This window comes from Tachysurus fulvidraco, chromosome 20 (assembly GCF_022655615.1).
Source record: "Tachysurus fulvidraco isolate hzauxx_2018 chromosome 20, HZAU_PFXX_2.0, whole genome shotgun sequence".
Lineage (NCBI taxonomy): Eukaryota > Metazoa > Chordata > Actinopteri > Siluriformes > Bagridae > Tachysurus > Tachysurus fulvidraco.
Genome location: NC_062537.1, coordinates 20,502,672 through 20,524,497, shown reverse-complemented (window position 1 = coordinate 20,524,497; position 21,826 = coordinate 20,502,672). Strand labels below are relative to the sequence as shown.

Genomic DNA, 21,826 nt, shown 5'->3' with positions numbered 1-21,826 from the left:
ATAAATCAATAAAGAAAACAGGACAGAAATAAAACTATAAAAGACACGAAGAAGTAGATTCATCTTTCCATTCATCTTTTTACTGCATGTTTATAAACAGCATTATTTACTTGTATCTACACAGAACAATAAAAAAAAGAAACTATACATTAATGACTCTGAGATTATAGACAGTATTGTGACGTAGTGATGAAGTTCATTTACATTCTGGAATAAAACCGAGCGCCAAAAAAAAAGGAATAAAAAATAACTAAAAGCTTCCAAGCGTGTATTATGGCACATTTTTAATACATTAACACAAATCCTTCATCCGTACAGATGCAGAAAAAACAACCCACATGTTTAATGTTTTAAACGCCGTCACATTATTTATTTCACATGAAAAAGCGTCTCTGTGGGAAAAAAAGCAAACAGAGCGCTTATAAAGAGTTTAATTACAGACCGGCTCGGAGTGTAAACAAAACCAGATGCATTTATTAGTGAGCTACACACACACACACACACACACACACACACACACACACACACACACACACACACACACACACACACACACACACACACACACACACAGCTACAGAATGAAAATATTGTTCAGGAAACAAAAAAAGATATAAAAGTAAAAGAAAGAAATGGAGCATTAAGATTAACAGAATGAATAAAATAAGAAAAGGACAAGAAAGTAAAAAATAAAGACGGGAAGGAAAGGAGTAATTGAAAGAGGAAAGAGAACAAAAAAAACTAAGTTAGAGAAATGTGAAGTAAATATAAAAGAAAATAGAAATAATAACCCTTCGGAGTGAGAGAATGAGTGAGTGAGTGAGTGAGTGAGTGAGTGAGTGAGTGAGTGAGTGAGTGCTATAAAAAAGACAACAAAAAGATGGGGGATGAAAACTAGAGATAAAAAAAGAAAAGAAAGATGGAGGAAGGAAAGAAAAAATGTAGGAAAGAAGGAGAGGAAAGAAAAAATGAAAACAAACGGAAGATGGAATAGAGGAAGGTAACAATTTGGACAGAAGGAAAAAGAAGAAAAGGAAAAAGAAAGGGAAGAAGATGGAAAGTAAATAAGTAAACAAAATAAATAAGTAAAATAGAAAAAGAAGGAAACTAACACACACACACACACACACACACACACACACACACACACACACACACACACACACACACACAGGGTGACGCTGGAGGAAATAAAATGTTCAGGAGTTTCAGTTCTCTGTACATCACATTGCACCTTTTAAATAAATAATGCTGCTTTTTTTTCTGTGGATATTATACACGAGATAAAAGATAAAATTCAGTCGGACGTTTTATAAGTGTATAAATAAAAAGTAACGTATAAATAAACATCTAGAAGACGGCTATATGAAATCTTCCTCTATTTTTTATTTATTTTTACTTTTTCCTTTTTCAAATTCTTCTGGAAAATAAATTAGCGCGTATGTCACTGTACAGTCTGAATACTGACTCCGGAGTCACGACGATCCGTCTACCTTCATCCTAATCCTCGTCTTCATCCTCTCTCTCTCTGCTTGCCGAGGAACACAGCAGCGCAGGAGCTCATGGCTTCAGAAGGGAAGAAAAGTTTTTTGTTGTTTTTTATGTTTTTTTTTATTTTTTTTAACAATGATCGATTCTGTTCCTTCCCATAAAAACACATCTGAAACGTCGATTCGTTGCCTGGTTCAGGTGATGACGCAGGTCAGGATCCGCGTACATCTGGAAGGATGAGTCAGTGGTGGACGCCTGAAAGAGAATAAGAAGAGACGAGCGATTTAAATTCTCAGTCATTCACATGAGTTGTAATTATTCCATCATTAAAGGAGCGATCGGGAATTTTAGTTCAATTCACAAACTCAAAAACGAACACCTGATGAGGGCGGAGCTTTCACCATCAACAGGTAAGTGTAAACAAACGTTCGGTTGTTCTGATTGGCTGGATGAGACACGTAATATTTAGCATTGCTTTGTTTTCAGAGCCTGGGAGTTGCCATAGAAACAAGGAGCCTGATCTTTGTATGTAATGAATCGTTTCCCATGTAAACAGGATTAGAGTACGCAGTTATACGTTTTAGAAAATCACACTAAATAATTAGTCGTGAAATTTCTACAGTGGTTTTGTGAGTGAAAATATTGTGCAAACAAAAACAACACAAATTAAAAATTTCAGCTCGACTCGATTTCAGTCTTAGCTGGAAATGTGTATAAAATTGTAAACAGTGTTAGAATAAAGATGTAAGATATGATTATTTATTAATTTTATTTTCTTTTTTTATTCATTTCTCTTCTTAATTGACCCGACTTTCAGGCAAGCGATAAGTGATTTGTGTTTTCTACAGATCTACGTGTTCATGTGCCACAATTTCCATAACATCAGCGAGCAACAAAGTGATAATTGAATCATTGCAATCTCATACAAATTAGTTACGACTCCATAAAGAGATTAATTCAACCAAGCGTCTCAATTTCTCAGTTAAATCCTGTCTTTATAACTTTAGTTCCTATGAAAAAGTTTGGAGGAAAGTACCAGAGAATGTGGCGCCCCTGGTGAAAGTTTAATGCTATTACAGGTAGCTTGATTTACTGGTCAGGATTTATAATCATTCAATCGTAACAATGTCTCAGTTTAACATTTAAATCAAACATAGAGTTGAAACACGACATCGATTAGTCTTTTATTTTGTTCGCGTTTCACATAAAAACAAATAAAGACAACACGAGAAACTGCTAACTTCCCGAAGTAGCTTAAACTACAACACCAAGTTCTTTAACGGAGCAAAAATAAATCAAAATGCGCTAAATTTGGTAAATTTCTGAAATCATAATAGCAAAATGAACAAGAATAAATAAGCTAAATGTTAGCTAAACGTTATGATTTCCTGTTTCTTTACTATTGCATACATATAAAACTTTAAAACTGTACAAAACAATAAAATAAAAACAAAAAATGTTTGATATCTTATTAACAGAGATGTGAAATATGGCAAATGTAATAAAAATCGAATCATGCACCATTAGTGGTTATTATTTGACATTTTTGTGGACCCATTTTTAACAGTGACATTGAAGACTAAAGTTCTGGGTTTTGTTCTAATGACCAGAAGATTCATGAGTTTTACATCCCTGAACTGCCAGAAAGCCCCTGCTGGACCCTCGAGCAAGACTCGTAACCTTCAAATGCTCGGCTTGGACTGGATCCTGTCTCACTCAGAAAGCATCTGCCAAATGTATAAAGGCGAGTAATAAGACAGCACATAAATCCTCTAGAGCCGTGTTAATAACATGCCGTCCTGCCATATCGCATAATCACCTCGTATTTTTCAGTTTCAGGACCGAAACCAAAACATGCCTGGTCATGGGAGAGCTACGCTACTGCTACTGTAAATCTCTTTTAGCCTTGGACTAGATTTAATCACCTCAAGCATCTGGAAATCTCACTCAAGTGAGAGAACAGTACAATACTTTGCACACCCTCAGAAGAAAATGCTAACGTATATATACTGTACATACATATATATATATATATATACATACATACACATACACATTATAGAACTGTGCATAAACATTTACCGCTTAATAGTGCAGTGTGTCAATGTTTAACTGAAAAGGACTTTACTTAATTTATACGTCACTGATCTACGCACGGTGGCTTAGCGGTTAGCACGTTCGCCTCACACCTCCAGGGTTGGAGGTTCAATTCCCGCCTCCACCTTGTGTGTGTGGAGTTTGCATGTTCTCCCCGTGCCTCGGGGGTTTCCTCCGGGTACTCCGGTTTCCTCCCCCGGTCCAAAGACATGCATGGTAGGTTGATTGGCATCTCTGGAAAATTGCCCGTAGTGTGTGTGTGTGTGTGTGTGTGTGCCCTGTGATGGGTTGGCACCACTTCCAGGGTGTATCCTGCCTCGATGTCCGATGACACCCTGAGATAGACCCGTGACCCGAGAAGTTTTGGATAAGCGGTAGAAAATGAATGAATGAATGAATGAATGATCTACACAAAATGTTTATTAATACTGAAATGGGGGTGGGGGTTAATACTTTACCAAATTATTTACAAATAAAAAATGAAGAGGGGGGCACGGTGGCTTAGTGGGTAGCACATTCGCCTCACACCTCCAGGGTCGGGGTTCGATTCCCGCCTCCGCCTTGTGTGTGCGGAGTTTGCATGTTCTCCCAGTGCCTCTGGGGTTTCCTCCGGGTACTCCGGTTTCCTCCCCCGGTCCAAAGACATGCATGGTAGGTTGATTGGCATCTCTGGAAAATTGTCCGTAGTGTGTGATTGCGTGAGTGAATGAGAGTGTGTGTGTGTGCCCTGCGATGGGTTGGCATTCCGTCCAGGGTGTATCCTGCCTTGATGCCCGATGACGCCTGAGATAGGCACAGGCTCCCCGTGACCCGAGGTAGTTCGGATAAAGCGGTAGAAAATGAATGAATGAATGAATAAAAAATGAAGAATTTGTATAAATATTCACCAGCTTTTGATTCGAGTCTTAAAATTAGTTCTCTTGGAGTCAGTTACCTTCAGAAGAGTCATAATTCGATGCCTGTAGTCAGTTAAAGTGTCACACGAGATCCATATAAATACCTGAAAGATCATTAGAGCAAAATATTTGTCTGACTTTTTTTTACAAATCTTCCTTCATTCTCAGAGGTAACAAAAAGCACTTGATCGTATATATGTGTAGTGTATGTGGTGTAGGCTGTGATAGTAAAAGACAAAAATACTAATATTATACACTTTTCCTTTATAACCGGCATGTATAAACTTTCCATTGTTCCACAGTGGAATCATGACTGGGGGGTGTGCAAACTTTCGCACTCACATCACAAATGAAAGACCGTCAACAGTTTACTGAAATGTGTCTATAGGAACAAATGGTTCATCCAGACACATGAAAATAAAAAAACATAATGTATAAACGTAGAAAACTCTCGTGATGATGTCATCAGTGGTCTGACTCTCGGACAGAATATGAGGTTGTAATGTGTGATATTCAATTAGACTTACATTAACTACATAACTACATTAATTACATAAACTGGTTAGTGATTGGATGTTGATTGATTGATACTAATCCTGATCTTAAACCCTGATCCTAATCTTGATCCTAATTCTGATCCTGGACCTGATCCTGACCATGACAATGAAACTGATCTTAATCGAGACCCTGATCCTGATTTCAATCCCGATCTTAAACCCTGATACTGACCCTGATCCTGATCTTAATACTGACCTTTATCCTAATCCTGATCCTAATCTTGATCCTGACCCTGATCCTGACCATGACAATGAAACTGATTTTAATCCAGACTCTAATCCTGATTTAAATCCTGATACTAATCCTGATCCTAAACCCTGATACTGACCATGATCCTGAACCTAATCCTGATCTTAATCTTGACCCTTATCCTAATCCTAATGCTGATCCTAATCCTGATCTTAAACCCTGATACTGACTCTGATCCTGACCTTAATCCTCATCATAATCCTGATCCTGACCATGGTGATAAAACTGATCTTAATCCAGATCCTGATCATCATGTTCCTAATCATGACCTACACCTTGATACTGACTTTAATCCTAATCCTGGTCCTGATCATTTAGATCAGTTATCACAAAGATTTTTGTGTATTGTGTAAAAAGGTTGTTGTACATTTTCTTAAGTATATAGATGCAAAAAGGAAACAAAATATAAAATATAGCAGCGTTTCATAGCGTATCAAACAAAATTCTGTGGGCTTCATGATGTACAACTGAGTGAGGAACATGTTTCACAAACACTCCTTCTGAACATCTCTAATGTTAAAAATGGACAATGCTTTGGGTTGTTTTTTGCTTTTTTACAACCTGTAATTACAGGATGAACTTATGGTAAATCTGAATTAAAAGAAAAAAAAAAATCACATTCATGTTTTTAAACATGAACAAAGTGAGAAGCTGATGGCATGTAAACAGGAAATGGAGGTCAGTAGTAAAAATCTGAACTCAAATGTTACCTGAAAACGTCAAACCATCAAATCGCTCCTCTCACTGGTTACGACATTAAATAATTGCATGAAATTTCACTCATTGAGCAGTGTGTGTGTGTGTGTGTGTGTGTGTGCGTGTGTGTGTGTGTGTGCGTGTGTGTGTGTTACTTACAGTTACAGGAGCCAGTGTGTTTGACCTCGAGGACGAGGCCTCGCGAGCAGGCGGCCCGATGCATCTCACACTCGCTGCGGTAGGTGGCGTTGTCGCTGGCACACACGCTCTCTCCGGGTTGACTCTCAGGACACTCGTCCTCGCATGCGGCGCATCGTCCACGACTCGTCCTCGTGTCCCACAGACACTTCTTTTCGTCTGGACAGCGGATGTCGTCACACGAGTGGGCGTCTGAAGAGACGAACAAATCAGTTACACTGAGGTGACCAGACACTCGTGATTTTTGTATCATGGGCGAGATAAACACCAAATTTTCAAAATAAGGATTAGTGCAGCATGCAGATTGGGGATCAGTCTCATCATATGATGTCGTTACATGGATTAATCCCCAATCAGCAAACCTGTTGATCCTGATTTTAATCATGAACTTAATCCTGACCCAACCATAAACCTAATTCTGATCTTGATACTGATTGTGATCGTAATCCTAATCCTGACCCTGACAATGACCCTGATCCTAATTGTGATCTTAATCCTGATCCTGATAATAACCTTCTCCCTGATTCTGACCTTAATCCTGATTCTGATACTAATCCTGAACCTGATCTTGATCCTAATCCTGATCCTGACTGCTTATTCTTCCAGTCTTACCTATGCACTTGCCCTCATAGGCGACCCCGATGGACCTTCCCAGAATGCACGTGGCTCGTCTGAGATGGCAGGCACTGGGGTAAACGATGCCATCGTTCCCACACAGGTACTGCTCAGGTGAAGTCACTTCAGGACACACACGCTCACAGATGACGCAGTAGGCGTTGTTGTTCTGATCCACCACACAAGACGAGCTTCCTGGGCAGTGCACATCGTTACACGTCTCTGTGAGGAAGTGAAGTAGGATGATAACATGATAAATAATATCACAGTCTGGGATTAGCATTAGCATTAGCATTTCATTCATTACTTCACTTGGATCAAGTTGGACTGCAGCGGAGAAGAGCGGTTATGTTTCACTTCGCTTTTGTACAACTTTAGAGTTTTTACGGCTGACTAACAGCAGCTGATCCTCAAAGAACAACATATTATATCATGATAAGATATCAATGTGTTCCTATTACAGTTAAGAGGTTTGTGTGAAAGTTGTGTAATGTGAGTTAAATCATTTATAATCCTAAAGTTTGTGACTAGGCAAGGCAAGGCAAGTTTATTTGTATAGCACATTTCATACACAGAGATCATTCAAAGTGCTTTACATAGAAATTAGAAAACAGTTAAAAGAGAAAAAGAAATATATATGAAAAATAAGAAACACGATAAAATCATAACAAAAACAAATTTAAACAGTTTAAAATATGTTAAAATATAAAATATGTTAAAAAGAATAAAACAGGAGTAAAAGTGATTTGGATAAAAAGTGCAGTCAGTGTGAAGCAGCACTAAACCCAGTTTGGATTTGGAACAGATCCTAAATTCTTCATTAATCCTGGATTTACTTTCTTAAAGTCCACAGGTGTTAGTACTCACTCTTGCACTTCCCCTGGTACTGGACCACCAGGTTGGGGTATCTCCTGCACTTGGCTCTGCGGAGAGCGCACTCGTTGCGGTATGTGGTCCCGTCCGAGCCGCACACCGGGCCTTTAAATGTGTTATTGGAGCAGTCTGGAGCGCACACGCAGCGTGGTTTGTTCCTTCGGTTCAGTTTGCATTTCTTCCCAGGACCACAGTCCACATTATCACACGTCTCTGTGCAGATCACAGATCAATCGCTCAGTTAGTCAATCCACTAATGAACCGCCATAACACTGCTGTTTGGTTAAGTACAAATGTTTGCACACCCTTAAGACAGTGTGCTATGGTTCGCTCTCTTACTTTACTCATAAATAAGAAAAGTTTATGTCAGAGTAACACATAAATGTATGAAACGTAAAAAAGACAATAATGAGATAATTTCAGAGTACAGATGTTAGACGCATTTTCAGATCAGGGTTATGGAGGACCTTTTACTTTCTTCCTCTATTCATTTCTTTTTTTTTTTTATTTGGCTGGATGTATTGTATTGTATAGGTTTGTCTCGATCCAGATGATCACTCCACATTTCACTCCACATTCTCCTTTTTTCCATGTATAACTTGCAAATTAGACTTTAAAGGATACACTATCAAACTGCTGCACTCATGTTCATTTTGGTTAAAGAAAAGAAAAGAAAAGAAAAGGAAAGAAAAGAAAACATACCTTTACACGGTATGCAGTTTGGCGCACCGCCGTGGATCAGCAGCCACCGGAATAATGTGTTGCTGGGAACGTCCTCCTCGGTCCATGCCATCCCGAGCCTCTCGCTCCTGCAGCAGTCCTCTCGGCTGATTTCAGACAGGTAAAGCATCTGACAGCGGCCGTTCTTCCCCTGCTCGTACCAACAATTCCCAGCTGGAGAGAGAAAATCACGAGGAGAAATAATTTCTCAATCGGGGCGTTACGCATGATGATGAGCTGAATTTATCCAATTATGGAAAACACGGACAGCTCGGAGCAGACCTTGCATTTAAATCAGGTGCTTCTCATCAGGCTTAGCTGAGGGGACGAGTTTGTCCCAATCCTGTTATTTTAGGTACCAAACTGTACTATTTCTTGTTGATAGCAGTCAGTAAAGTCCCATCATGAGTACTGAGAATGTGCAACTCATTTGCTTTTACATCAATGGTCCTTAAGTTCTAGTATTGTGTCTTAAATTATTTATTTATTAAATTATTGCTAAACATACATAAAAATGCAAAAACATGTACCCCTTTTTAATGCACCACCTTTTTACTGCACCATGAATCAGTACAGTTTAGTTCTTTAATCTACACTGCAAATCTATATTTTCATTTTTTGTTTCTTTTTTACAAACCTTACACAAAAGGAAGGAAGTCCCTGATTCATCAGTGCTGCAACTTTACACAGTTTGCCGTTTAGAACAAAACAAAACACCTTTTATAGTAAAAAGCCCAGCAACAAGAACAACACACTTTGGTACCTTTATTTCTTATAACAGTGCAACGGACAACACAAGGACATGGAGGCAGTGAAACAGGAAAAGCCCAAAGTTAAGCATTAATAAAGGACTAAAACTTCTCCTTCAGTCTTCACTCTCAGATATAAAGGAACTAAACTGTTCTTTGTTGATTTTTTTTGGTACCATCATATTGGTACATTTAATAATAATTTAAGGCACATAATGAGACCTTAAGCACCACGGGTATAGCTTTAAACTTTACTTTACAGCTAGTTAAAGGTAACAGCGTGCATTTTCACAGATATAAGGAGCACATTGATGATATCACACCATGGACAGAGACGTACAGAAGTGTTCTTTGGTAAAACTTAGAACAGGGTGAAAATGGAGCCAATACAGAAGAAAAAAAAAAACACCAATTCAGCACTAAAAATTGTGTTCCATCAAATTATATTTTACAACATTGTGGATTTGCTGATATTGTGCAACTTCTTCTCTTCTGCTACTGAAAATGTGGATGAAGTACTTTTTATAAAAAACTGTTAAGGTTGGAGTGTTTTAAAGTAAAGTTTTAAAGACCATTTACTTTTTTTACATTTACGGCATTTAGCAGACACCCTTATCCAGAGTGACTTACAACTGAGCAACTGACCAGACATCAGTTTTATTACAAAGCTGCATAAGACACCTGACACTGTACAAAAGACTGTTCACGAAATTCTGAAATGCAATTAACGGAAAATAAAAACACAAAATGAAATCATACAGCCAATGGGCACGTGCAGCTGGAGCACACACACACACACACACACACACACACACACACACACACACACACACACACACACACACACAGTTGTATGCAGTAGTGTGTAAATTTTCATTACACAATCACAGGGTTCTTATAAACTTGGGTGAAAGTGATAAAAGATGAAAAGATTAACTAACAAACAAAAACACATTGTCGGATAAACCCTTCCTTGTGTAATGGTGCTCTACATTCACTTTCCCTGCTGATGGAACCAAAGGGGTTCTTAAAAGGACCTTAAAAAGGTCTCCAGTTCATTTCAGAATGTTTTAAAATAATTAACGAAATTTGGGGCAAAAAAGCGAAAAAGTTACAAGTGCGCATCTGATCAGATTATAACAACACGCTGAAATGGGTGTAAAGATGTTTGTCAGATTTCTTGCAGCTCAGGATGCACATTTTCCTGCGTTTCCACATGACAGCAGTTATAACGCGTTATTACCGTGAACTCGATGCTCGTCAACGAAGTGCGCGAGCCAGAGGACAAGCAGCGACGGAAAGCGCAGCATCCTGATCAGCACTAATCCTAATCTTAATCCCGATGCTGTTAATCCCGGTGTGCTCTTCCTCACGCTGATCACAGCCCGACTGTCATCCAACTCACATCCACTCCCGCTTTTTAAATCTATAAGAGCGTCTGGGTTCAAGGGTTGCCAGATTGGTGCGACTTTATGAGCGAGCAATAGCCTAAAATAAATAAATAAAAAAAACAAAAACTCACATCGCTCCATAACAGATCACTTAAAACTTTGCACTCAGCACGAGTTAAAAAATCCTCATTAATTATCCAAAGATCTGTTTTGTCTGACAGTGTGGGGTTAAAAATTAACATTACAGTAACAGTGTTCAGAGGTGAAGATGAAACTTTTTCACAACTGCAGGACTGATAGGTTTAATGGTTCTCTTCAGGCAACCTCAAGAGAGAAGAGAAAGAGACTGGTGAGGGACCGACCATTTATAGCTCCTATAACCTAAATGAGAACTGGGTTTGTGAAAGAAGTGACTATTTTTATTTATTTATTTTTTAAATAAAATTATATAAACTAATTAAAACCCTATTTGCTGTGCTTCCATAAAAACTCACATCCTTTTGATCAGAAACTTTTGTTTTCATTTATATACTGGATCTAATGAATCTTAACCACTCAGTTAGAATTTAAATCAAATTATAAACGAACAATAACACCATTTAGAAGCTGTACAATAACACTATTTAGAAGCTGGTCCGCCTAATCTGGCAACCCGATTTTTAGTAGGCGGGGCTCAGAAAGTTGCGGTGGGCGGTGCCTCGGAATTAACAGAAAACATTTTAGTTACATTTATGAAGTTAGATTCTCACTGCGACTTGTTGCTTAAGGAAACGCTTTGTATTATTATTGTTATTATTATTATTATTATTATTATTATTATTATTATTATTATTATTATTATTATTATTATTATTATTAATAGTAGTGGTAGTAACAGAATACTACTACTACTACTACTACTAGTACTACTACTAAGAATAATAATAATAATAATAATAATAATAATAATAATAATAATAATTTACCTAAAGGTGTGTAAAAAGACGTGTTTAATATTTAGTTCACTAAGGAATTAATAATATTGGGGATTGACACCAAACTGGTCCAAAGTGCGTTTATAAATTATTAGAAAAAAATCAGAGACTCTGTCTCCCTCTAGCGGTCAAACAAGAGTTGTGCGTTAATAAAAACAATTCATTACATATTATAATGAAACTTATAATGAAATTATAATGAAAGCTTTTTTGTTACCAAAATCACCCCCACTGTGAAAAAAGACAGCATTGCTTGTAAAAGTTTGCATAACCAAGATGCCTTTATTTTACAACTTGAACACAAATAACAGAATTCCAACAGGATAAAATATTAGCTAAGAGCTCCCTCTAGTGGCCAACAAGCACGGGTTTGATTAAACAGGGCTATAAAACATCTCAAAGTACAGACTGATGAACAGCAGCACAAACTTTACAGTGATGTTTTCTCTGGGTGTTTAAATCATCAATCCTTCATTCAAAAATGTTTTATTACATCGTGGTTGAGAAATATGAGCAGTTGTGTTTTTTAAGGTTGTTTATTCGGTGGTTGTTTTAGCAACAAACAAATAAAAACCAGTTTAAGGATTAAATATCTAATTATATGTTGGCTCTTTAAAATATTATAAAGTAGTATAATTAGTGAATACTGATATCATCAGACACAAATAATAACGAAAATCCCCAAAACACGTCAGAATTATAGCTTTATTAATGTAATATGTTCAATATTACAGGTGTAATATCTGTAATTGGGCTGCTTGGTTCAGCTAAATGTGGTATTTCTGGGGAGGATATCTGGCAACCCTGAGAGAACCGACCAGGCATTTTGTAGGTGCGCGCGCGCGCCTCTAAAAACAACTTCTATTCATGAATTCCGAGGTAAAATCAGTAAAACTACCCCCATAAACACGCGTGTACACGTGAGGTCTAACTGCCCTGACATTATACATAGCTGTCAGAGGGATGTTTTAACAGCAGACAGGCCATGTAGCATTGTTAGCATGTTGCTAATCCCTGTGTTTACGCAGGTGACCGTGTTGTACTTCGCAAAAAGTGCCGAATTAACGGGAGTAAAATCGGAGGTCATCAGATTGAACTCGGAGCTCACGAGCCTTCAGCTTTGGCAGGAACTGGAGAAAAAACACCCAAAGTAAGTCAATTATTTATAAAACTAATAAATAAACACAGAAACGCGCGCTCATGCAGCGTTCAGTGGCGCATCGGATTTACCGTAAATACACGTTTCGATTCCTGAACCAACACGTTTCGATTCCTGAACCGACTCATTAGTCTCAACGACTTTTCACAGAAATTATACTTTTACGACAGAGAAATAAAAGTGGATTGTAATTAAATGCACAAAATAACACATTTTAAAGGCAGAATCTACGAATTACTTTTTGGTTGTAACAAAATAAAAAGCCCTATGAATAGTGTTACTGTATAGTGAATACTGTAGGTTTTTGTTAGAATATTTAAAGTATGTTTGTGCTAAACATAAATCTTTATATAATTTACTGTATTAAATGTGTAATTTCTGAAAAGAATGACATCCCATTTTCTATCCCTTTTTTTCAAAAAGACTGAGTGTGTGAGTGTGTGTGAGTGAGTGTGTGTACATATACAGTGACACTAGAAATCTGTTAAATGATTATTATTAGTATTATTGTAAACATCACAGATTAAAAGCTCCATTCTGTAATATAGTATAAACATAAATGTGCTTATGTGGTGCTGTAACATGTCTAAAGCACAGCAAACCTCTGAATACACCAAATTTCACATTACGTTAATATCACATCATCATCTAGAGGAATCTTTATTTTTTGTTTATTTCCTGCTTTCCTGTACGTGTGTATTTGTGCTGCAGTGTGTGTTTATGGTGTAATGTTGAGGTGAAGGTTTCTCCTGCAGGCTCTCGGCTGTACGCGGGCAGGTGGTTTTGGCCGTGAGGAGAGAGTACGTGTGTGTGGGAGAGCAGGTTGTGCGTCTGCAGCACGGAGACGAGGTGGCTGTGATCCCACCGCTCAGCGGAGGCTAAAACACACACCACAGGTTCCTACACACACTCTCACACACTCACTCACACACACACACATACAGACTCACACAATTACTCCATGAAGCCTTGTGTAGCTTCTCTCTCTCTCTCTCTCTGTCTGTCTCTCGTTCTTTTATCTGAATTAAAGTTCAGTTTGTAAATCGTTTTAAATTTTCCACGAGAATTTGAAGTGACCAGAATAAACATGGCGGACGCGGACGCAGTGAACTGATACAGAAAGTGTTTTTTTCAAGTCAGTTGTTCCCCATAAATATAACCAGTTTTTTGCACTGGAATGACTGAACATGTACACAACATACATTATGCATGTCTGTGTGTGTTTGTGTGTGTGTGTGTGTGTGTGTGTGTGTGTGTGTGTGTGTGTGTGTGTGTGTGACGTAAGAAGCAGTAATGGAGGATGGATGCGGTCTGGACCTGATTAAACTCACCACAGACAAACTCTCCACCGATGCTGTGTCAGAATCAGTGACATGTTCCTCCTGTGGAGCCATTTCATTATTCATTGGTAGGAAAACATGTTGATTTTTTATTTATCTTGTCTCGGTCAGCTGGCAATATGTTGTTTGCCATTGAGTCGACTCTTTGGGGAAAAAAGAGTCGACTCTGGGGGAAAAAAGGCAATGAGTTGTTTGTGTAACAGGAAGAGTCGACTCTTTTTGGTGAGTCGAATCAGTCGATCTGACTCACTGAAAAAAGCCATCACTAGTATGAGAATTTCTGTGTATTTTATTTCTCATGTCATATGTTAAGTTATAAATGTGTGTTTCAGGAACCACCAGAGATCATTTTGAGGGAAAGAAGGTCGTTCGGCTGGAATATGAAGCGTACGTTCCCATGGCGGAGTCAGAGATCAGGAAAATATGTGCTGAGTTGAGGAGAAGATGGCCGACGGTCCGACACATCTGCATCCACCACAGACTCGGGTGAGCAGCTGCACAGCTCATAATACTTTAAGGAGGAAGACGGATGTGGTGTAAAGTGTCTGTATCGCTGCTGAAATTGCAGCTCATCTAATGCAACGATCTTCACCTTCAAACTTTAGGCCACACCCTCTACCTGAGTCTGACTGATACAGAGTCGATGCCACATCAGGACGTCTGTTTTCTGATATGACACATTACACTAATCTGGTGGCCATAAGCTTCCATTACTTGTTTTTTTTTTAAATATATATGTTTTTTACAGAAAACATCACCATCTCAATGATTTTTAAAATGCAGAGCTTTTCAAGTCCCAGTGAATGAGCTGTTGCTATGGAAACTAGGGATGCAACAATACAGTTAGCCCACGGTTCAATACATACCTCGGTTTTTTAACCACGGTTTTCGGTTCGGTTCGGTTCTGATGGCTTAACACATAAAAGTGATTTTTTGTTATTCTATGCTTAGGCAATATGAACAGTAAGAGGTTAAGAAGAAATAAATAAAAACGATTTATTGCGGTACTCCTTTATTTTACTTAAAAGCAAAGAAAAGTCCACTAGTTCCTAGTGAACAGTTATAGTGAGGTAACTCACGGTTGCCCGCGAGGTCCAACCATCTGTGGTCAGAGCGAGGCTCTGTGCTTGAGCCAATCCGTACACAATACTGTTGCATGTCTTTTCATAGAGGTCGGGAATTATCTCGATGCTGAAAAAAGTGTGAGTTTTTATAAGATGACAAAATCCAACACTTGAGTAAAAGTACAAGTATCGCACTAGAAAAAGACTTTGGTAGAAGTGAAAGTCACCTTTTAGAATATTACTCAAGTAAAAGTCTTAAAGTATCTGATATTTACTAAGTATCAAAAGTAATTATGCTATTATTAAATGGCAAAAGTGGACACCAGAATTTTATGCATGATGTAATGATGCCAGTCTTGAATCAGATCAGTTCATGTATGTGTGCATTCTCTACAAACAGTGCGTCCGATGAATGACGTCATTAATAAACAAATATTCACAAGACAAAGAACAATTAAATAAATGTTATTTTTATTTAGTATTGATATTGCATTAATATTTTGTTTGTGCTACAACACTGGTAATAAGAATAGTGACATTTCACAGCTTTTGGTTGCCGCCGTTATAGATAAACGCCCCCAGCTCTGACTGCGCGTGCACGCTGCGCGTACCTGTGCTTCTCCGTAGAGCGTGCGGAGCTGCGTAATACAATCTAGGGGCAGTGATTCGCCAAACCTCCCTGTAGCCTCGCTTCACCACCGCTCGCCATGTTAAAGTGTGGAATGATGGTTCGGCGCCCCCTAACTTTAGAGCATAGTGATTGAACATTTACTCACGGGGAGGAGTTTCCTCATCTCAGCTCGTAGACATACAGGCACACAAACAGTCAATTCGGAGAGAAATAGAAAGCACATAAATTATTTAAACGTAAAACCGAAAAAAAAACGCAGTTCACAAGCGCGTATTGAACCGTGGATGTCGTACCGAATGGTTCAATATTATATTGAGAATTGTGGCATCGCTAATGGAAACAATACCTGGTTTATTTGTAAAAAAAAAACAAAACAAATGCTTTATTTTGTCTAGAAAATGAAGCAAAACCTGCAAAAAAAGTAATAATACTTCAAATTAGAACCTTAATCTGCTATTGATCTCTAATTAAAACTGGCTTTGTACTTTTTTAACCTGTGTGTGTCTGTATGTGTGTGTGTGTGTGTGTGTGTGTGTCTGCCTGTGTCTGCCTGTGTGTCTGTGTGTGTGTGTGTCTGTCTGTGTCTGTGTGTGTCTGCCTGTGTCTGCCTGTGTCTGTGTGTGTCTGCCTGTGTGTCTGCCTGTGTGTCTCCCTGTGTGTCTGCCTGTGTGTGTCTGCCTGTGTGTGTCTGCCTGTGTGTGTCTGCCTGTGTGTGTCTGCCTGTGTGTGTCTGCCTGTGTGTGTCTGCCTGTGTGTCTGCCTGTGTGTCTGCCTGTGTGTCTGCCTGTGTGTCTGCCTGTGTGTGTCTGCCTGTGTGTCTGCCTGTGTGTGTCTGCCTGTGTGTCTGCCTGTGTGTCTGCCTGTGTGTCTGCCTGTGTGTGTCTGCCTGTGTGTCTGCCTGTGTGTGTCTGCCTGTGTGTGTCTGCCTGTGTGTGTCTGCCTGTGTGTGTCTGCCTGTGTGTCTGCCTGTGTGTGTCTGCCTGTGTGTGTCTGCCTGTGTGTGTCTGCCTGTGTGTGTCTGCCGGTGTGTGTCTGCCGGTGTGTGTCTGCCTGTGTGTCTGCCTGTGTGTCTGCCTGTGTGTCTGCCTGTGTGTCTGCCTGTGTGTCTGCCTGTGTGTGTCTGCCTGTGTGTCTGCCTGTGTGTATGTCTGTGTGTGTGTGTCTGCCTGTGTGTATGTCTGTGTGTGTCTGCCTGTGTGTCTGCCTGTGTGTATGTCTGTGTGTGTCTGCCTGTGTGTCTGCCTGTGTGTATGCCTGTGTGTATGTCTGTGTGTGTCTGCCTGTGTGTATGTCTGTGTGTGTCTGCCTGTGTGTATGTCTGTGTGTGTCTGCCTGTGTGTCTGCCTGTGTGTCTGCCTGTGTGTATGTCTGTGTGTGTCTGCCTGTGTGTATGTCTGTGTGTGTCTGCCTGTGTGTCTGTGCGTGTGTGCGCACGTGTCTGTGCGTGTCTGCCTGTGCGTGTGTGTGTGTAGCGTGGTTCCTGTTACAGAGGCCAGTGTGATTATCGGAGTCTCGTCCCCTCACCGCAGTGACTCTCTGGAAGCCGTGAAGTATGGGATCGACTCTCTCAAGTCCACCGTCCCCATCTGGAAAAAGGTTCGCCTTCAAACATGAGCTACGTCACAGAGCTGCTGAATTCTGATTGGTCAGAAGGTCTAGATCAGTCTTCTGTAACAGCGGCTGTGACCGTAGTGTAGTTTACTGTCACGGTTATATTAATGCACTTGTTCTTTATGATCGTTTCAATAGCAACAGCTCACAACGTTCTGGGATGTTGAGTATAAACAGGTTAATGAGGAGATGTTAGTTAATGTTTCTAAAAGGAGTCTCGTGTTAAAACCGGTACTTTCTTTTGGTCATTCATTAATAAAATTGTATAAAAAGATGAAAACTTCTTCTTGAAGAAATCCTTCAGCTCAGTAACAGTGTCAGTGCTTCATCACGCCACCTCTCGCTGATTAGTTTCCTGAATCAGTGACACACTGAGTGTTTTATTCACTACTTCTTCTTTGTCTATTTTTAGGAGATCTATGAATCAGAAGAGTCGTGCTGGAAAGAGAACAGCGAGTGTCTGTGGACAGGAAGTCGGGACGAGAGAAAAATGAATTGACCTTTGGACTGTAAAATGGCTCCGGGGATTTTATCTGGAGTCGAGGGCTCGGACCTAAAGCTCTTGAGAGAGAGACGAGGATTTATTCTCAGTTCTAACTCAGCAATTTTAGAACTAATTCCAAAAATATATCTATATTTAAGGAACGGTTTTAAATCCAAGGTTAAGCCCGAGTTCGGTCAAGAAGTAGAAATGACCTTTAAAAATGAAACTGAACAACTGTTCGCTGTTTTAGTGAAATAAAACACAAAGTCCAGCACTTTTCCCACTAGTTTTCACTAACTACAAATAATATGGTGAAATCTACAGAATCACACGAAATCTTTCTTTTAAAAAAAAAAAATACTAAGACAATTTATTCTTAAACTCACAGGGATTAAAAGAAATCATGCTGAAATCTGAGTAAACCTAAAGTACTGAAGTTTACATAAGGATCATTATTAGCAGTTTTTTTTAACAAAATACTCAATTATTATTTAATGTCAGCTGTGATTTTATCTTTTTATAAAATGGTTATTTAATTTTGTTATGTAATTATGTAATTATTCTGGAGAAGCTTTAAAAGAGCATGTATTGTGATGGTATGGCTGTCATACCGGAATTCACCACAAGGTGTCACCGAAAACTACGTAACTAAGAACCTACTGCGCTGATAAATAAACTGTTCCGATGGCAGACAACAGGAAGATGTGTCTTATAGATGAGTCCATTTCATTTGGCAGTACCTTTAAGAACATGATGAGAATGTGGGCGTGTCTTTACATCCATATATAGAAGTGGAAGGAAGACTGTGTGTGTGTGTGTGTGTGTGTGTGTGTGTGTGTGTGTGTGTGTGTGTTTGTATATCCGAGTTATGGAATTACTGTCAGTCTTACAGAAATATATTTATATATGCAGAAATATTGAAGAAAACCACAACAAAAAAAGTAAAAACATTTTTTAATGATGACTGAATACATTTCCATAAAGCTTTTAGTAAAAATTGTTCTTTGTTATTATTTTTAGAAAAAAAATTGAAATAATGTACCATCGAAGACAAAAAATAAATAAATAAATTCTGCAAACATTTAGAGGTCTGATAAATTTACAGAAACACATTATTTTGGTAATCAATAATTACATCTGTCTACATTCCTGTAAGATAAAGTTTTTTTAAATTCACCAAAGATTTTAATTTTTTTTAAATGTACAAATTTTCATGAGCGTCAAAAGAAATAAACAGTACAGTGTAAATACAAGGGGGAAAAAAAAGATAAATCCAGAAGTACAGACAGAATTAGTAAAGTGAACTAACAGGTAAGTGAAGCGAGTAAAGTGCTGGATAAAGTTTCATGGGAAAAAACTTCTAACTTTAAAAATAAACATTTTCACTTGAGGTGAAACGTGTAAGAAGGTGAAATACAATAGAATTGATTTATATATAAATTCCCTAAAAACATCATTCTGCTGACTGGGAAGTAAAAGAAGGTTTCAGACGGCAAAGTGATTAAATATTACAGTACAAAGTGTTCCAGTAGTTTATTTAATGTTCCTGAGAGAGAGACAGAGACAGCGAGAAAAAGAGAGAGAGATACAGAGAGGGAGAGAGAGAGAGAGAAAGAGTGACAGAGAAAGAAAGAGAGATAGAAACAAACAGAGAGAAAGAAAGACAGAGAGAGAGAGAGAGAGAGAGAGAGAGAGAGAAATAAAGCGAGACAAAGAGGGAGAGAGAGACGGACGAATAAAGTGTTTAACAGTAAATGAGTCTGTTATATTTCTGGAAGCTTAAGTTTTATGCTCGTATTATTATTATTACTTTTACACTTCTGCTCATTTTATATGAGTTAATTTCACTCAATTGTGACTTTGATCTCATAATTGTGAGTTAAAATCACTTTTTTGACTTGATTAATTTCCTATTTTGCAAATGATTTAATTTAAGTATTATTTAAAATTTTTTAATTTGTCAGGTATTTTTTTTTACATTTTTTTTTTTAAAACTTTTTAAAAATCTTGTAATTGCGAGTTCTTTTCAGATGACTGCCTTTTTCTCCAAAATACGAGTTAATTATCGCTAAGTTATGTTTTTCAAGTTCACTCAGTTTCCAGATTCATTTAGTTTCATTCAGTTTCAACTGTTGCTACGTGTCATTTTGTAAAGGACGGATTAATATCACGCGATTGTGACTCGCTGCTTCATTTTGAGTTTTAATATAATAACCAATCCGCAGAATCATCGCCTTGTGTAAAAGTAGAATATAAAAGTCTCCACTGTGATATAAATGCGTCTCACTCACGGCAGTCACAGACTTTTACAGGAATCAGATGTAGAGCTTTGGTTCTTTTTTGTATGAACGTAGCATCTGAAGACGTTTGTGATTAAATATATACAGGTCCTTCTAAAAAAAATTAGCATATTGTGATAAAAGTTCATTATTTTCCATAATGTAATGATAAAAATTTAACTTTCATATATTTTAGATTCATTGCACACCAACTGAAATATTTCAGGTCTTTTATTGTTTTAATACTGATGATTTTAATACTGATGATCTCAAAAAATTAGCATATCATGAAAAGGTTCTCTAAACGAGCTATTAACCTAATCATCTGAATCAACTAATTAACTCTAAACACCTGCAAAAGATTCCTGAGGCTTTTAAAAACTCCCAGCCTGGTTCATTACTCAAAACTGCAATCATGGGTAAGACTGCCGACCTGACTGCTGTCCAGAAGGCCATCATTGACCCCCTCAAGCGAGAGGGTTAGACACAGAAAGAAATTTCTGAACGAATAGGCTGTTCCCAGAGAGCTGTATCAAGGCACCTCAGTGGGAAGTCTGTGGGAAGGAAAAAGTGTGGCAAAAAACACTGCACGACGAGAAGAGGTGACCGGACCCTGAGGAAGATTGTGGAGAAGGACCGACAGTGGACTGAGTCTGGAGTACTGAGACAGGCGTGTGCAGGAAATGGGCTACAAGTGCCGCATTCCCCAGGTCAAGCCACTTTTGAACCAGAAACAGCGGCAGAAGCGCCTGACCTGGGCTACAGAGAAGCAGCACTGGACTGTCGCTCAGTGGTCCAAAGTACTTTTTTCAGATGAAAGCAAATTTTGCATGTCATTCGGAAATCAAGGTGCCAGAGTCTGGAGGAAGACTGGAGAGAAGGACATGCCAAAATGCCTGAAGTCCAGTGTCAAGTACCCACAGTCAGTGATGGTCTGGGGTGCCATGTCAGCTGCTGGTGTTGGTCCACTGTGTTTTATCAAGGGCAGGGTCAATGCAGCTAGCTATCAGGAGATTTTGGAGCACTTCATGCTTCCATCTGCTGAAAAGCTTTATGGAGATGAAGATTTAGTTTTTCAGCACGACCTGGCACCTGCTCACAGTGCCAAAACCACTGGTAAATAGTTTACTGACCATGGTATTACTGTGCTCAATTGGCCTGACAACTCTCCTGACCTGAACCCCATAGAGAATCTGTGGGATATTGTGAAGAGAAAGTTGAGAGACGCAAGACCCAACACTCTGGATGAGCTTAAGGCCACTATCGAAGCATCCTGGGCCTCCATAACACCTCAGCAGTGCCACACGCTGATTGCCTCCATGCCACGCCGCATTGAAGCAGTCATTTCTGCAAAAGGATTCCCGACCAAGTATTGAGTGCATAACTGAACATAATTATTTGAAGGTTGACTTTTTTTTTTTTTTGTATTAAAAACACTTTTTTCTTTTATTGGTCGGATGAAATATGCTAATTTTTTGAGATAGGAATTTTGTGTTTTCATGAGCTGTATGCCAAAATCATCAGTATTTAAAACAATAAAAGACCTGAAATATTTCAGTTGGTGTGCAATGAATCTAAAACATATGAAATTTAAATTTTTATCATTACATTATGGAAAATAATGAACTTTTATCACAATATGCTAATTTTTTGAGAAGGACCTGTACATGAAGCTTAAATTCTATTCAATTCTATGGACTTTTGTCCCAAAGCAGCTTTAGAGGAAAATAAAAATTCAGAATAGAAATGAT

General features: G+C 38.5%; 4 protein-coding genes across 6 annotated transcripts in view; 2 read left to right on the top strand and 2 right to left on the bottom strand.

Annotated features, from left to right (window-relative positions):
- Positions 1 to 896: 896 nt before the first annotated feature.
- Positions 897 to 10,558, bottom strand: fstb (follistatin b). Of its 2 annotated transcripts, XM_027143179.2 has the most exons (7): positions 10,386 to 10,558; positions 8,376 to 8,567; positions 7,668 to 7,886; positions 6,798 to 7,022; positions 6,147 to 6,377; positions 4,523 to 4,588; positions 897 to 1,746 (listed from the first exon to the last, which is right to left on the bottom strand). In XM_027143179.2, exons 1-6 carry the CDS (start codon positions 10,450 to 10,452, stop codon positions 4,566 to 4,568), a joined length of 957 nt encoding a protein of 318 aa, XP_026998980.1. In that variant the 5' UTR covers positions 10,453 to 10,558; the 3' UTR covers positions 897 to 1,746; positions 4,523 to 4,565. The 2 variants fall into 2 exon arrangements, with proteins under 2 accessions (XP_026998980.1, XP_026998983.1); XM_027143182.2 differs by lacking the exon at positions 4,523 to 4,588 and having other exon boundaries at positions 908 to 1,746; positions 10,386 to 10,557.
- Positions 10,559 to 12,267: 1,709 nt separating this feature from the next.
- Positions 12,268 to 13,561, top strand: LOC113640817 (molybdopterin synthase sulfur carrier subunit). Its single transcript, XM_027143461.2, has 3 exons — positions 12,268 to 12,386; positions 12,536 to 12,657; positions 13,422 to 13,561. Exons 1-3 carry the CDS (start codon positions 12,375 to 12,377, stop codon positions 13,546 to 13,548), a joined length of 261 nt encoding a protein of 86 aa, XP_026999262.1. The 5' UTR covers positions 12,268 to 12,374; the 3' UTR covers positions 13,549 to 13,561.
- A 396-nt stretch (positions 13,562 to 13,957) lies between these two features.
- On the top strand, positions 13,958 to 19,053 carry LOC113640800 (molybdopterin synthase catalytic subunit). Its single transcript, XM_027143460.2, has 4 exons — positions 13,958 to 14,074; positions 14,339 to 14,492; positions 17,174 to 17,297; positions 17,725 to 19,053. Exons 1-4 carry the CDS (start codon positions 13,960 to 13,962, stop codon positions 17,809 to 17,811), a joined length of 480 nt encoding a protein of 159 aa, XP_026999261.1. The 5' UTR covers positions 13,958 to 13,959; the 3' UTR covers positions 17,812 to 19,053.
- A 2,639-nt stretch (positions 19,054 to 21,692) lies between these two features.
- Positions 21,693 to 21,826, bottom strand: part of itga2.2 (integrin, alpha 2 (CD49B, alpha 2 subunit of VLA-2 receptor), tandem duplicate 2) — a 38,007-nt gene continuing 37,873 nt past the window's right edge. For both annotated transcript variants that reach the window (XM_027143434.2, XM_047805045.1), the window contains exon 29: positions 21,693 to 21,826. This exon is cut by the window's right edge and continues 1,775 nt beyond it. The gene's annotated coding sequence lies outside the window, so the exon portion shown is untranslated.